The sequence below is a fragment of the Saimiri boliviensis genome, chromosome 19 (assembly GCF_048565385.1).
Source record: "Saimiri boliviensis isolate mSaiBol1 chromosome 19, mSaiBol1.pri, whole genome shotgun sequence".
NCBI classification, from domain to species: domain Eukaryota; kingdom Metazoa; phylum Chordata; class Mammalia; order Primates; family Cebidae; genus Saimiri; species Saimiri boliviensis.
In genome coordinates, this window is record NC_133467.1 from 11,460,840 (window position 1) to 11,477,355 (window position 16,516).

Below are 16,516 nucleotides of genomic sequence, written 5' to 3' on the forward strand. Positions count from 1 at the left end.
TATTTTTATGGCTAACATGGTGCCCCTCAAGTACTAGCATTATACCCTGCAAGTATCCAAGGTATAATGATCCACGCGAGGACCCGAAGGAACATACTTTCCCGCAAGCCCTTGCACCACAGCATGGTCCAGGCTGCTGCCTCCACTTCCACCTCCTTCAGCCAGTGCCTTGCGCACCAATGAGAGGGCTTCTTTGGAATAGTCCTCAGTTTCCCTTGTCAGTTGCTCCATGTTACTGGCAGACTCAACGTGGCTGAAAGGATTAAAAACAAAAGAATAAGAGTTTTCACAGCAAAGGGCTTCCTTTCAGTTGTTCCGTTAAACGAAGGGCAAACAGCACGGGAGCTGGTTTGATTTAGAAAAACCCTACAGAACTGACCCAAATGATATGGAATTAGAGGTGCCATCAAGAAGCAGAAGATGTTTTGGAGAATTCGCCTCATGTCATAGACCTTGTGGTGATCTTTTCCGTTTATGGCATAATCATTGGAGGCGCGGAGCGGGGTGAGGGGTGGAGATGGGTGGGAGCAGTCTCGGGTGATAAAACACTGCATCTGTCAGCTGTTCGCTGCAGGAAGAAACCTCTAGGTCTTATTTCACTGAGGATCCAATCCCTGCTCACTTTTCCTTCAACTCTAAACTGGGGCCACCACTAGGGGACAAAGCATGTCTATAAAAGTTTCCTGGATACTTTTGGTTCCTCCTGGTTCTAAAAAGTGCTTTTTTAAAAAACCCCAAAGAAACAAAACAACAAGCTCAAGAGGCAGCTCATGTTACAAATACACAAATCAGCCCTCTTCCGCAGACTGAATTCCACTTGGGATTAACAGAGCCTGCCACCCTGCTGAGCACTCTGCTACCAGCAAACCTCTTAAACGCCATAGGATTTCTAGTCAGAGCCAAGGATGAAGGGAGCTGCGTGTTATCATTGGGGCCCTGCAGAGCCGGTTTTCAGGAGGAAGTTCCCCCTGCAGTCTTGGCCCCCACAGGCTAACAAACAACTCGTTGCTACTTGTTCCCAGGCTTGGTGTGGGAGTCCCTGCAAGCTGCAGAGCTTTCTCTTCCAAGGGCTGATTCATTTCACGTGGCCTGAGGAATCACATCTTGACGTACACCACAGCCGTACTGTGAGTCGTAAGGAAATGTGGGAAAGAAACACCCTCACCCCCAACTCCTGCCAAATGACCCTGCCCAGTGGCCACTTACATACAGTAAAACCCAAGTCGTTAAAAACTGATTTCAGGGTAGGCAGTGGCTGCAAAGGGGACTGGAGAGAATAAATATGATGCTTGGGTCTCGAATACCCTATAGTCTGGCCTTGCAGAGAGGGCTTAAAGCAGAGGTGCCCTCTAATGCCGCTCACCTTTCTGCTAATCTTGTGGCCTCCTGAGCCAGACTTTTAAAGCCATTTGGCCCCACGTAGTGGTCTGAGGCAGGAATGTTCTGTGGAGAAAGAAGAATCGGTTAAGGCTTTGCACTTGGCCATGGAACTTACGCAGGTGCAGTATCTGTCCTGTAGAACCACTTGTCATTAGCCACATAGGGTTCCACACCCCGGCTCTTACACCATGCCTTTATTCACCATTATCATTCTACTTTTAAAAAGTATGTTTAGGGGCTGGGCGCGATGGCTCAAGCCTGCAATCCCACTTTGGGAGGCCGAGGTGGGCGGATCACTGGAGGTCAGGAGTTCGAGAACAGCCTGGCCAACATGGTGAAACCCTATCTCTACTAAAAATACAAAAAGTAGCCTGGGGTGGTGGTGGGTGCCTGTCATCCCAGCTACTCGGGAGGCTGAGGCAGGAGAATCCCTTGAACTCAGGAAGCGGAGGTTGCAGTGAGCTGTGGTTATTTGATAGTAATGGGATCAGAGAATTTTTATTTATTTTCTACAATAAACATTTTTGTAATAAGAGAAACAATCAATACACATTTTTAATGTGACTTCCTCATTAGAGTATCTGATTATCATTCCGTTTCCTCTATTCATCTTCCACTCATCCATTTACGCTATTGTTACCACAGCCTTCTTTTTTTTTTTCTGAGACGCAGTTTTGCTCTTGTTACCCAGGCTGGAGTGCAATGGCGCAATCTTGGCTCATCGCAACCTCCGCCTCCTGGGTTCAAGCAATTCTCCTGCCTCAGCCTCCCGAGTAGCTGGGACTACAGGCGTGCGCCACCATGCCCAGCTGATTTTTGTATTTTAAGTAGAGACGGGGTTTCACCATGTTGACCAGGATGGTCTCGGTCTCCTGACCTCATGATCCACCCGCCTCGGCCTCCCAAAGTGCTGCAATTACAGACATGAGCCACCGCGCCCGGCCACAGCCTTCTTTATGCAGAAATAGAAGAGTGCTCCATCAAATCTCTCCCTCCTACCACACTACAAATTACATTAAGAAAATCATACCGGCAGCATTTTTTTTTCCATTTTCAAAACCATGTCTTGATTGGGTTCCTTTCTTCCCTCCGTCCTTCCCTTCCTCCCTCTGTCCTTCCCTCCCTCCCTCCCTTCCTTCCTTCTTTCCTCCTGCCCTTCCTTCCTTCCTTTTTTCCTTCCTTCCTCATTCCCTCCATTCCTCCCTCCCTCCTTTCTTCCTTCTTGCCTTCCTTCCCTTTTCATTCATTCATTCACTAATTTATGAATTTCTTTATCCATTCATCCATGCAGCAGATATTTACCACAGCTATACAATGTGCTGTAGGCCAAGAATGCAAATATGAACTAAAGTGAATCCTGCCCTCTGGGAGCTAACAAGCCAGGAGATAGGCAGAAGCAAGGTGAGGCAGGGTCAAGATGAGGATGTAGTTAGACATAAATGAACCAGGGAGAACACAGTGCAGCAAATTGGAAAATTGCAGGAGGCCAAATACATAAACAGATGTGACTGTTGCAAGGAAGAGAAGTCCAACCACCTGTCAGGTAGACTAGAAGAAGAGGGTGAGCCAGTGAGAGAGAAAGTGAGTCAGTGAGATATACAAGTACATCTCCCAACACAGCAGTAATTCTCAATACCCTAGCCCAGCAAAACCTACAGTGTTTCTTAGGGAAGCTTCATTTTCTGCCAAGCTCAGCTGCATCTGAGTGATGAGCCTGTGAGTATCCTGAACCCGGTTCTGATACTGACTTCCCAGGGCTCGAATCCTTTCCACAGTCATCTTGAGGTCATTCAGGCGACTCTGGTAGCTGTTCTCTTGGCTCCTCACCTTGGCCAACTGGAGACCAAGGGATCTGCCGGCACCTGAACGCAAAGAAGGAAAGGGAGCATGAGCACTTTCTAGGTCAGCAAACATAAAGGAGGGCTGGCTGGTATGGCAAAATGACAAAAACCCAACAGAGAAATGCATGCAACTGTTCTTTTATCCCCATCATTCAGGTCCCAGGAGGAATGTCACAGACAGTCCTTCCACTTCTGCAAGGGCTGGCTGGAGCTATCTGCTCAACTGGTATCCACAGAAGATTCTATGACCTTGCGAAGCCATTCCTGCTAGGACTAGTAATTTTCTCCTGTCTGAAAGGAAGTTGGCCTTCATCACCTTCTGAAATCTGGGCTTCTGTCAGAATGTCCCGGAGGGCCTGCTCAGTCTGCTGCATCCTGCCTTCCAGCTCTGTATCAGGCACTGCTCCACCACCACCCTGAGCCTGTGAAATCAGGGCCTCCATTCTTTGAAGCTGCTGCATGAACTGATCCATCTGAAACCACAAAGGAAAGATCCGAACACAGCATGGAGACCATGTACCCAAGGAATAGTCCAATACCAGGTACCCAGGGGATAATAGTAAAAGTCCAGAAATGCATAGCATGTCACGGTGGTTAAAATTTTAGACCCTGGGGCCTAGAGTCTTTGAGTTTGAATCCTGGCCTCCTACTCCCTAGTTGTATGACCTTGGGCAAGTCACTTTTTAAATCTATAAATTAGGATAATGAAAATAAGAATAGTATCTCGTAAAGTTATTACTTGGACTACCTGAGTTAACATCTGTAAAGTTCAGGCTTTACTGTGTAGTTAATATTTGTAAAGTGAAAGCAGTTGCAAGCTAGAGACAAGAGAGCAGTGCCCGAAACAAAGGAAATGAATAAAAGCCTTGTTACATAGATCAGTTCAAAGACAAGCGGAGTTTGTTCTACGTTTGGAGTTCTGTTTGGGCCTTTGTCTTCCCCAACCCTCACCCAGGAAAAAAAATAGTTAATAATTAACAACAACATCAAGTTCATTCTTCTCTGGAATTCAAATGAGAAATTTCCAGAGGCCATTCCTGTTAGGAAAGCCTTGACACTTTCTGGACTCTTGATATCTTTTGTGTTTATGTTTTTCTTCATTTGCTTTACAAAGACATCTGTTGAAAAATAATCAAGCTGGAAAGTGACATATTACAGTGGGGAGAGCACTGAATTCAGTTAGGGGACATGGGTGGGATTCCCAGTTCTACCTAGCTATATCACTTTGAAAAATTTCAAGTATTTTGAGACTATTTGACCAGTGAAACCAAGATCAGAGTACTTTTCCTTTTAACTCAACTAAGTTGTCATGAGTACCAAATGAAATAGTATCTGCAAAAGAGATTTTGAAAATGGTACATATAAGAACATAAACCTGAAGTATTATCATTTACAGAATTTTTTTAATACAGCAATTTTTAAAGAAAGAAATAGTAATCACCACTCCCATCCTTAGGAGACTAGGAGGGTCTAAGATCTGTGACACTTAAGAATTTGATTCTGTGGGGTTGGGATGGCAAGGGGAAGAACGCATACCTGAATCTTCACTTGATTATAGCAAGTTGGACAGCTGAATGCTCCATGCTCACAGTTGGGGCCACCAAATCCTGGCTTGCAAACACAGGTGCCGTCACCTCGACACTCTACAGGCTCGGAGCCTATGGGGTTGCAGTTACAAGCTAAAGACAAAAGAAAGACAGATGGAGTATTCACATCAAACTAGTCTAGAGACTGGAGGTGGAACAAAGATACAAGGAAGGAGATCAAGTCTCCAGCAGCAGAGAATCCTTCTTTGCCCTTGTCAATGCAACTTGTGTGAGAGCTGTCTCTTGACTGTGCCTCCATGCACCTTCTTAATACAGATGGGTCTTAGGAATCATGTGGAAGGTTTGCTTGGTGTGTGTGGATGTCTGGAGATTGCAGCCTTTCTGGCAGCACTAATTTTCCTCCCCCTGTTAGACTGAAAGCCTGTTAGATATTGCACAGGCACTCTGGCTTTGCTTTCAAGGCGAATAACATTTCTTCTGGGCCCATTATGTGCCAGATGTGGACATCTCCCTCTATTTTGCAGATGAGGAATGTGATCACAGAGAAGTTCAGTAATTTGCCCAAGGTTACATAGCAAATAAATGGCAAGCTACAACGAGAGCTCAGGAAGAGCCAGTGTTCTTTCCTCTGTTCTACAGCCTTTGGTGTAGGAAACACAGTAAGAAAGCAATACCTTTACTCATTCAATCAAATTGATTACACCAGGTTTTGTTACAGAAGTTAAGAATAGGACAGTGGGTGAGACACTTCTCTGATGATTTCCGTGATTCTCTGGGTGACAGTGATTCTCTGGGTTCTATCTTCAGTGCTCACAAAACACTGATTACATAACTAAGTGTGTTATCATTATTTGCATACATATTTGTGTATCTCCCTTATTATCATACAGATTCTTCAAGAGCTGGGATGACTTATTCATTATTATAGCCTCAGTATCTAGGTCCACACTGGATACATTGTATGTACTTGATAAAGGACAGCTGAGTGAAGAAATGTATGGTGTAAAGCCAGTGAAATCTTTGTTAGTAACCTAGAATTACAGCTAGATTTAAAGACAGAATATAGTTAGAATAATAACTTGAATTATAGTGTTTAGAGTGAGCTTTCTTGTATCCACCACTTTGAGTTAAATGTTCACCACATATATGAGAAACTGAGGCTCAGGGGGATTAATTGGCATAATTAGCATAATATAATAGGGATGTCACAAGACTGGATTTGAACTCAGTACTGATGTCATATGGGCTTTTCCTCTCGTGAGGTGCTTTCTAGACCATCACAGCTAACCCGGAGGTTCAGGTCTGGGCTGGTCTGGCCCAGAATTCCCCAGGGGATTTGTACCTTTAAGTAGAAGCCTCAGTTTGCAGTTCTCAAGCACTTCAAGGTGGAGACTCTGGTGTGAGTGGAAGGCTGTGAGCTTCATGCAAATCTCTGGGTCTTTATGAGGAACCAAGAGTCTTCCAACCTGGGTGTCCAGAGAGGCTCTGGACTTTTGTTTTGTTTTCTTTTGAGACAGAGTCTCGTGCTGTTGCTCAGGCTGGAATGCAGTAACACTATCTTGGCTCACTGCAACTGCTGCCTCCTGGATTCAAGAGATTCTCGTGCCTCAGACTCCTGAGTATCTCGGATTACAGGCACCCACCACTGTGCCCAGCTAATATTTGTATTTTCAGTAGAGATGGGTTTTTACCATGTTGGCCAGGCCAGTCTTGAACTTGCAACCTCATGTGATCCACCTGCCTCATGCTTCCCAAAGTGCTCGGACTACAGGCGTGAGTCACCATGCCTAGCTCCACTCTGGACTTTATAAACAAAGTCAGAGTAAACAAACTCCTGAGTTCTGGGCACCAAGGTCAGCCTAGGACTGAGGGGTGAGTCTGTGGGGCAGGCCAGCTCCTCTAGAACTTAATTTGCCTCTAGAATATAACATGTGCAAAGACCGAAGGAAAAGCTGGGCAGGAGAACCAGTCTGCACATTCCTGCTTTGATCTGCAGCAGCCCTGAGGAATGCTCCACCATAGCCGCTGCTTTGAAGCTGCCTTGTTAGGAGAACTTTTGACTGTTACCTTTCAATTACGATGACTTCCTGAGAGAGTCTCAAACTGCTTTACTGCCCACCGCCTTCCCTGCCTGGGTTTGCTCAGGCTGAGTCCCCAGTCATTTATTACTCTCCTACAACAGGTTTGGCAGCCACTTCCTGCCTCCCTGCCTTGGGACTGGGCTTAGGATGTTGGCCCCTTGTTATCTCCTCTCCCACGCAGGAATGTAAACCTGACCTTTTTCACTTCTCCCACCCAGCTTTAACCTAGCTCTGTCTTCCAGAGCCTGGCCACAGGGGAACCTGTCTGAAGGCCTTTGACAAGTGAAGAAAGGCCCAGGGTGCTCATAGGCCAGTTTGGTCAGAGAACCAAAGTAACACCACAATATGAACTGCCATTGCCCCTGCTCAGATGGCAAGAAAGCACATTTGTGCACAGGCACACACAGACACAGCCTGCCTGGGGTACAGTCCTACCTCGACACTTGTCTGCTGGGTTGGGAGCCAATGGGTCCCCAAAGTAGCCTGGTTTGCACTGGTCACAGTAGATGCCGGCTGTGTTGTGGATGCACTTCAAACACCTGCCTGTCAGCTGGTCACAGTTCCCAGAGGCACTGGGGTCCACGTTGTTGTTGCACTGACAGGGCTGACAAGGCCTTACTGGGCCATGTTCACCAAAGGGGTCTCCAAAGTAGCCATCGGCACAGAGCTCACAGCGGGCACCTGGGAAGGAACAAATGACCAAGCCCAGGCTGACATCCATCCATCGGGAACAAGACCAGATGCAGAGGCCTAAAGTTGCAAGTCATCGTCTAGAAGGGCCAGAGAAATGTGCTTCCCGGGGGACCCCAGAACAAAGCCCTAAGGAGCAGGCCCGCAAGGCCGCACTGGCCCTCTCACTCCATGCCCACCGCAGGTTGCAGAACACAGCAGCGCCACTCGGAGGCTTACCTAGCTGGCTGGGAAAAAGCAGGCAGCTCCACAGAAGTAGTAAGGTTTTGAGCAATATCCCCAAGACTCAAGAATCCATCCTTCTTTCAGACCACCCAGCAGAAGGTCGCTAAGTTTTCCCTCTTTATCTTAGATCATTAAGAAACAAACCATGTGCTTGGTCTGAAAATGTCATCTTCTAGTGACAAACGTCTCAAAACAGCTTTAGATGTTTTCTCCCATAATTGCACTCTGCTCTTGCTTAATCCAGTCCACTTCTTGGGCACTGCAATATCTTATCTTTAAGATATTATCTTTAGAGTGAGCACATTTAGGTGAACCCTAAGTCAATATAATTTCCTAGAAATTCCTCGGAAGCTATTTCCACGAATTCATGGCATGAGGATAGGAGGAGGCATGTGGCAGAGCAGACCCATGGCCTTACCTGTGACCCCAGGAGGGCAGTTATTGCACACCACCTCCTCTGTCTCCGGCATCACCGAGCAGCTGAATCCATTATGACAGGGACATGGCTTGCAGCTGCGGGGGTCATGCGGATCATTGTAGAAACCAATTGGGCAGTCAGCACACTCAATGTCGGGATTCTCATCCCCTGAATAACAATCTCCTGGGGGTAGGAGAAGGGTGGAGGGGCAGAAAAGTGAGCAGGGTCAGACAATACATTTCCTTCAACGTGGGTCAGAGTGTAGAATGTCAAAGCTGTCCTTTTCGAAGCTTTCCCCAAAGTGCCTGTGCACTGGCATTCAGAACCAAATCTAAACACTGCCAAGACTCTGAATCTCACCTCACTCCCCTATGCTAAGGAGACACCCACCTGTTTTACTCTCCATAACTTAGCACTGCTCCCCATGTTCTGTGGCCTGACACCATTTGTCCGCACATTCATTTAGACCCGGACTTGTCTTTGATCTCCCACACAATTCTTGCAACCTGACACCAACTCCCCTACCCAGCACTGAACCATGACGATCATTTCCTGTAACCTGGCACCTTTCTCATAACCTTGTGGCATTTCCACAATGAATAGGATTGAGTGTAATAAGGCACCATGTCCATCTTCCCTGACTCTAGCTCTGCTCTCCTTAATCCTTTCCCACCTCTGATGTGAGATCAGCCATGGTCTTTCTTACAAAGCTCTCTCTCTTCCACAGGACACCCAGCCACCTGGTCCAGGTGTCATTTCACTCACCTGTGTCTGGATCACAGGCCCCTCCCCCTTGGCAGTTACATGGAATACAGGTGCCAAAAGGCCCCAATCTCGCTGAATCTCTCTTGTAGCCAGAAGCACAATCCTGGCAGAACTGCCCCTTGTACCCAACAGGACATATACACTGTTCAACCCAGGGTGCCGGGGCTCCAGAAACAGGGCGGGCTGAAATCAGGGTCACATTGTCAATGTACCCAGTACCTGCAATCAAGAGAACAGATTAGAAGTTGCAAGTGGTACAGTCTAAAGATCTCAAGTCAGATCCCTCTTGGGATTTTATTTTTCTTAACTCCCTAACAAAGACAGGTGGTGTTCATACATCATGCCATGTAGAGAGGTCTAGCAGTCTCCCATTGTGACTGAGCACACAGGCTCTGGAGTCAGAAAACCCAGGGCTTAAATTCTGACTCCACCCTCATTAGCCGTGAAAATTGGGCAAGTCACCTAGGTTCTTCATGACTGTGTTTCCTCATCTATAGACAAGAAGTAACAATAGTATCTATCTTCTACGTCTGTTGTGAAAATTAAATCAGATAATGAATATGTTATATTGTAACTGGCATACAGTGAGAGTCAATACATTGTTAATAAACACCTTTCTGCTTCTGGCTTTATTTGCTGCATCAGTGACAGAGAAATGGTGCGTGCTAGCCACTTTCCTTTTTACGTGAATGAGTGCAGAAAAGCTTAAGGAACTCTTGTTAAATAATTCAAATTGGTATTAGGAGAACCCAACATGTGAAGTTCAAAAAAAGGGAATTAACAGAATACATGATAATCCAAACACGGTAGCATGGAGTATAATCTCAAAAGGAAAAGCTGCTCAAGGAATAAAAAGGACTGTGGTGTAGGTGCCATTTCCTAGCTAAGGAGATGCATCCACTTATTGTAGATTATCTTCCTCAGCTTTAATAAAAGCTCAGTGGCCCTTTCAGCAAGGTTGCATCCATCATTCACTCTTCATTTGTACTGGGTGCTGTCATCTTTTTAGAGAAACATTTCTTTAAAACAAAACAAAACAAAAAACTTCCACAATGTAAAAATTTAGATCGAATCAAAGACTCTAAGTCAGAATCGTCAAGTAACTTATCTACTTGTTTGGAGACTGCTACCACCTTAGAGAGCTGAACCAATTAAACTAAAACCGAAGAAGAGATAAACTAATTTTTCTTAGCCACTTACTGTATTCTCCATAGGTAGCTCGGATGTGGAGGGCTGTGAGGTTCCGCAGTAACCTTCGATACTCAAAGTAACTCAGCTGGGGACTCCAATTACTGCTTGGATGCTCATTTAACCTGCATAATTTAAAATCAAAAGCTTTAAACATCCGATTCTTATCACATACCTACGTGTTATAAGTTATGCCTGAGGAGATGGGAACAGCCAAGCCCCTTTCCAGTCCTGCTTAGAAGTGGGCACAGGACTGGGAACCACCTTTTCATAGGCATGAACTTGGACCTGCCTCACTCCATGGGGAGGACAAACCCCAGAGGATGTGACAGAGGGCGTCCCTGTGCGGGAAGTCCAGATCCAGGGGTGACATCACCTGGGGCAATGTCGGTCCCAACTCCTCAGACACCACTTTCTATTCTTGGCCATCCATAAGCTAGTATTAGAAACATCTCTGCATTCCAGAAGTTCTGATTCTCAAGAACTACCATTCATTTTTTTAAAAAATCATTTGTTATTGTAAGCACATTTTACTTATCTTTTTTTTTTGAGACGGAGTTTCGCTCTTGTTACCCAGGCTGGAGTGCAATGGCGTGATCTCGGCTCACCGCAACCTCCGCCTCCTGGGTTCAGGCAATTCTCCTGCCTCAGCCTCCCCAGTAGCTGGGATTACAGGCATGCACCACCATGCCCAGCTAATTTTTTGTATTTTAAGTAGAAATGGGGTTTCACCATGTTGACCAGGATGGTCTCGATCCCTTGACCTCATGATCCACCCGCCTCGGCCTCCCAAAGTGTTGGGATTACAGGCGTGAGCCACCAAGCCCGGCCCTTACTTACTTTTTTCAAAAATCAGTTTCCACTTTTACATGGTCCACATATAATACTTCTTAATTTGGCATCATAGTGGGGCTCACTGCAACATATCACCAGCCCCTGGGCTATTCTTCTAAATTTTGCTTTGTTTTTTACTGAAATATCCAGCAACAACCCTACCCACTTTCATTTTTCATTCACTGTTAGCATATTAACACTTCAGAAGACGGATTGAATCCTTTTGAAATAATTTACTAGAGAAAACATTGGTCATTTTTCTTTTTAATCTACTGAGAAAAGTGACAAGATATTGTATCATCTCTTGGGTTGCATAACAGGAAGCTGTGTCAGGCTGGAAGACACAAAGACATCAGGGAGAGGTGATCACCAGCCAGCCAGGGGAGTCAGGAGACAGTTCTAATACGATGCCACAAGTGCCACAGCAAATGCATGCACAGAGTGCCACGGAAACACAAGGTGACTGTAACTTTACTTGGGATTCTGAGACAAGGGAAGAACATGTAAGCTGAATCTCAGACTAAGTTCGCCAAGCCTAGAAGGTGGGAATGGGCATTCCAGGCAGGAGCGCTGTGTGTGTGTATATATATATCATTAGAACATGTATACTTGGATATTTGATACATTCTTTGTTTGTGTTCTGCGGGTCTTATTTTCCCTATTGCCATCACCTCTGCCCTGGGTTAGGCCCCCAGTCACTCTCAGTTGAGCCACTATGAATGTGTTCTGATGGTCCAGTTAAGGGCCCTACCCAACTACCATCCATAGGGTGCCTGTATCTGCACCTAGCCTTCATACCGGAACAATCACACTTCTAGACTTGACAATCTCTCAGTGGCTTTGCATCATCTGTCCAGCGTGGACAAGGTCTAAGCTCCTTGACCTGACATACAAGGCCCAACATGATGGGTCCTTTTCCAACCTTTGCAAACTTATCTACCCATCTCCCCTAGACATGTTATACAGATACTGCTTGCCAGTCCCCACTATATTATGCCTTTTTGCATCCCCACATCTATTCACATGTGAAGGTTGCCCTTCTCTGGTTTTGCTTCCTGGAAAAGCCCTATTGAAGGTTTTCCTGACTCCTCCAGGCAGAATTGGGCACTTCCCAAGACCCCATGAACATGCACCACCCCAAAGCAATTATCCTACTGTATTATGCTTGCTGTTTGACATGTTATATATCATACTAGACCATGAGCTCTTAGAAGGCAGAGACTGTGTTCCATTTTTATTTCCCAGGCTCCAGTGCGGTACTGAGCACTTAGTAGGTGCAGCTCCCTTCCGCAACCTCTCTGCAAACACCATGCAGAATTCTTGTTCTACACAATACCATACAATCCCTGTAGACACACACAAAGCCGTCCATAAAGTCACTCCTACCTCTCTCTCCGACCTTACTTCTCACTGCACTCCTCCCACCGACTTCAGGCTCTCCTCATGCTCAACCACTTGAGAATTTTCTAAATGAGCAAAACTTCTTCAAGCATTGCATTTCCTTTGCTTTGTTAACCTCTCCTCCCTCTTCTTTCCTTAGAGGGCTGCCCTTCACATTTGTCAGGTGGTCCTGGGAAGCTTTCCTTCATCACTCCAGTGTGGGTCATGCCTCCTGTATGTGCTCAGAACATCTGTGTCCACTTTATCTATTTCTGTCCCTTGACAAACTACAATGTAATTATCTATTCATTTTTCTCTCCCATTAGCCTGTCAGCTGCTTGAGGGAAGGAATCATGTCCTGTCTCAGCACATAGCACTCTGCATGGTACATAAAAGGTGCTCAGAAAAGCTTGTTGAAGGAATGAATGATGACTGAACGAATCAACAATGGACCCGAACTTCAATCACAGTTTGCTCTAATTGACCTACTTGTGGTCTCTCTTTTTACCTGAATGTGTAAGTCTTGGTGAGCCCACAAGGCAGTGTCTTGCCAAGTGGCATCAAGGGAGCTGTAATCCGCAGACCAGCACCTTCCAGGATCACATCGTGGGCAGATGGATGTCTGCCTCCTCTGTCCACACGGTAGTCAAAAGACAGGCTTTGCCCATAGCTCACCTGTTGATTCCCAAGAAATTTGGCTGTGAAACAGAGTTTTAAAAGATTGAGATCAGTTGTGAAACTGGAGAGGCAAACATGCACGTGTGCACTGGTGTCGGTCCTACGTCATCCTGCCCCAAAACTCCCTGCTAGGAGAGTCAGGACCTGGTACTGGACACGGCTATGACATGCTGGGCTCTGAAGGAAGGTTAGTTACTGAAATGATAACAGGGCCTTGTTATAAGACAGTTCTATCTATTCATGATGTTCATGATGTGGCCCTGATGACTGACTGACTTGTAAAAATCCCAGGACTGACAGCATTGCACCACCTGCTATATAAAGCTTTAGTTTACAGAATGGTTTCACAAATATCATCACATTTGATGGCCATAATTCTGGGAGGTAAGCATTACTATTCCCATTTAACAGTAGAGAAAACTGAAGTCCAGAGAAGTTAAGAGAACATCTTATCCAAGAATCACATATTACCTAAGGAAATGAGCCGGGACCAGAATTCTAGCCAGTGCTTTTCCACCCAGGCACATACCACGGACTGATTTCTTAACTTACAAGTATATGAAGTTTTAAGAAATGCTTTGTGTTTGCTTTCCACCTGCTTCTCAACAGACCCATAGGTTTGGCCACAGTCCTTGATTTCTTGTCTTGATGGTAAACATAGAAACTTCCCATCTGATTAAAGGAGGCAGCTCAGCCAAGGTCTGACCTCTGGGACACCCCATTCTGCTCTGTTGGGCCACTTCTTAGTGACTCTCAAATCAGGCTTAAGCCCCAAATCTCTTCTGGAGATGTTGCTACCCTGATCGCTAAATGATATGATTTTCACAATTTCTAACTCCATTTCTCTATCTTGACTTCCTAGTCCTATAAGCTGGCTTCTACAGAAGAAATTATTCCTCACATACCAGGAGCCACAAAATAGACAGGGTCTGGCCGTCGGGCTGAGCTAAACACGTCTTGATAGCGCTGTGACCACTGGAGCTTTGCAGGAGACCCATTTCGTTGGACAGCCTTCCAGCCATCAACATCTGGAACACAAATATACTCAGTCTGCACTGGGCAAACCCTCATCATCTATTAAGTTAAACAAGGCAAGATTTGCCTGCCAAAAAGTCCTAGTGGTGAGTAGCAAGTGGGGTTTTCTCAATATTTCCACATTTGTAAATGATCCTTAAAATTCTCCGTGTACCTCTCTATGTGGGTCTCAACTTCACTGCTCCCACCCTACAGCTGCTATGATTTCTCATCTTTGAGTCTGATTCTTGTGATAAGAGAGCAGTTTTCCTCTGTCCATAATTTGCATTTTTTCTATTTACATAAACAGGGTCTGGTCTTAATGAAGAGTCCAGTCTTTTCAAAGGGGAAACTCAGACTTAGAGTTGAAATAGTATCAATTTCCAATATTTTTATAGGGCTCTGTAGCTTGGTAACTAATTTCACATAAATTAACCCATTTATTATATGTGAAAATAGCATTACTAGTGAATGTGAATTCTGGAGGACTCTTACACACTCTCCAAACCAAATGACTGATTCCTTTGTGGTTTTGAAATAGATGGGGATGAAAAATTCAGGGAAATAAAAATCTAGTCTCTTTTGAGATATTCTTTTAAGTTACATTCACTGGTATGAGTGAACTGTTTTCAGCCTACGACTTTTTCAAGACATCAGGGTATGTCTGAGTACGCTGACGAAACAATATACATTATATACTATAAGAGACTTGCTAAAGAAAATCCATCCTGTGAATGCAGAGGTAGTTGCCTGTAAGCACAAAGCCCTACACAACATTCAAAAACTAAAACCTAGAAAATAGAAGGCTTTACCCTGATGAAAGGTAGAGGTGATCGTATGGACACTGTAGTCTGCAGAGCTGCGGCAGCTGGCTGAATGCCCATAGCAGAAACACTGGGTACAGCCCTCAGGGTTCCCTGAATCCAGGTGATAGTAACCTGGTCGACACCTGCAGTGGCATTGTACAAATCACGATATTATAGGTTATTTTTTATATTCTGTAGAGAGAATATAATGAATGAGACAGCCTATCTCTACCTTCTCTCCCACTTGGCTCTATTAATTTTCAGAGGAGGGAATACCAGGTTTCTTTTTCTTTTTCTTTTTTTTTTTTTTTTTGAGACGGAGTTTCACTCGTTACCCAGGCTGGAGTGCAATGGCGCGATCTCGGCTCACCGCAACCTCCGCCTCCTGGGTTCAGGCAATTCTCCTGCCTCAGCCTCCTGAGTAGCTGGGATTACAGGCACGTGCCACCATGCCCAGCTAATTTTTTGTATTTTTAGTAGAGACGGGGTTTCACCATGTTGACCAGGATGGTTTCGATCTCTTGACCTCGTGATCGACCCGCCTCAGCCTCCCAAAGTGCTGGGATTACAGGCTTTGAGCCACCGCGCCCGGCCCAAGGGAATACCAGGTTTCATATACCACCCCCACCCCCAGACCACCAGATGGAACAATCACAACTCCCCAAATGAGACAGCATAAGGAACATTCACTTTCTGTTCCTCTGGTAGGACAGAGCCACGTTTGTCTTGGTGGTCTGGCATCTGAGTAGCTGGCCCATCCTTGGTAGGAAATTGAGTGGTGATCAGATGAGCAGAATGGGTTTGGGCAGGGCTATGCAAAGCTGCCCTGTCCTGGAGCTACTGTTTAATGGGGGAAAAGACTGGGAGGTGGGGACCAGGAAAGGCGAGGCTCCTATCAGCACCGCTCAGTTGTGCTGACCCCCTCCCAAGACCACTAGGTGTGGATCCTCATCCTTGACTCCTGTAACTGGGCTCTGGTTCACTGTGGAAAAGGGCAGGTGAGGATATGACAATGAAAAAGGATGGCTAAGATGCTCTGCAAAAGCCAGGTGCAGGCTTGCCTTCCACCTCCGCTCCCAGCTCAAGCCCTCCAGTGGCTGCTGTGAGGACCGTGACTGTCAGGTGAGTCTTAATGCTGGAGTCACAGAGAAGAAGGCTGGGGAAGCTGGGGAGGACTTGTTTGTCCTCTGCTCAAGTTAACGACATCCTTTCACGTGAAATAATGATACTTTCAATAATCATTTATTTAGCACTTATGTTGTGCCTGGCACCTTGTGTATTCTCTCTCATTTAACCTCCCTCCAATCCTATGAGGAATTGCTATTTCCAGATTTCTTAGATGAGGAGACTAAGGCCAAGAGGTGAAGAAACTCTTGAAATATGGCAGGTGAGTGGCTGAGGCAAGTTGGAAACTCATGTACGCTGCCTCCAAATCATGTAGTCTAAGCCACTGCACCACGTTAGGGGGGTGTTCTGAGTGCAGTGTCACAGAAAAGCAGGGTAGCTGTGAAGAGCAGGTGCTTCAGAGTACAGCTGTAACTAAACAAGCTTTGTTTTTTCTCTAAGAGCAAGAGTTTAAAAAAATTAATATGGTTTCTATGGAAAGAAAACCTGCCGATTAAAAGAGATTAAAAAACAAGGAAAGCCAGGAAGGGAGGAGTGGGGAGGG

General features: G+C 45.6%; 1 protein-coding gene across 3 annotated transcripts in view; it reads right to left on the reverse strand.

Annotated features, from left to right (window-relative positions):
- Positions 1 to 16,516, reverse strand: part of LAMC2 (laminin subunit gamma 2) — a 63,596-nt gene that overhangs the window by 9,338 nt on the left and 37,742 nt on the right. For all 3 annotated transcript variants that reach the window (XM_010336052.3, XM_074390169.1, XM_074390168.1), the window contains 12 exons: positions 14,854 to 14,990; positions 13,933 to 14,055; positions 12,858 to 13,047; positions 10,148 to 10,260; positions 8,948 to 9,166; positions 8,183 to 8,365; positions 7,285 to 7,530; positions 4,758 to 4,900; positions 3,538 to 3,694; positions 3,037 to 3,242; positions 1,364 to 1,443; positions 98 to 253 (listed from right to left, as the gene is read on the reverse strand). In XM_010336052.3, the coding sequence (XP_010334354.1) occupies positions 98 to 253; positions 1,364 to 1,443; positions 3,037 to 3,242; positions 3,538 to 3,694; positions 4,758 to 4,900; positions 7,285 to 7,530; positions 8,183 to 8,365; positions 8,948 to 9,166; positions 10,148 to 10,260; positions 12,858 to 13,047; positions 13,933 to 14,055; positions 14,854 to 14,990 (1,953 nt within the window). The remainder of the gene's footprint in view (positions 1 to 97; positions 254 to 1,363; positions 1,444 to 3,036; positions 3,243 to 3,537; positions 3,695 to 4,757; positions 4,901 to 7,284; positions 7,531 to 8,182; positions 8,366 to 8,947; positions 9,167 to 10,147; positions 10,261 to 12,857; positions 13,048 to 13,932; positions 14,056 to 14,853; positions 14,991 to 16,516) is intronic.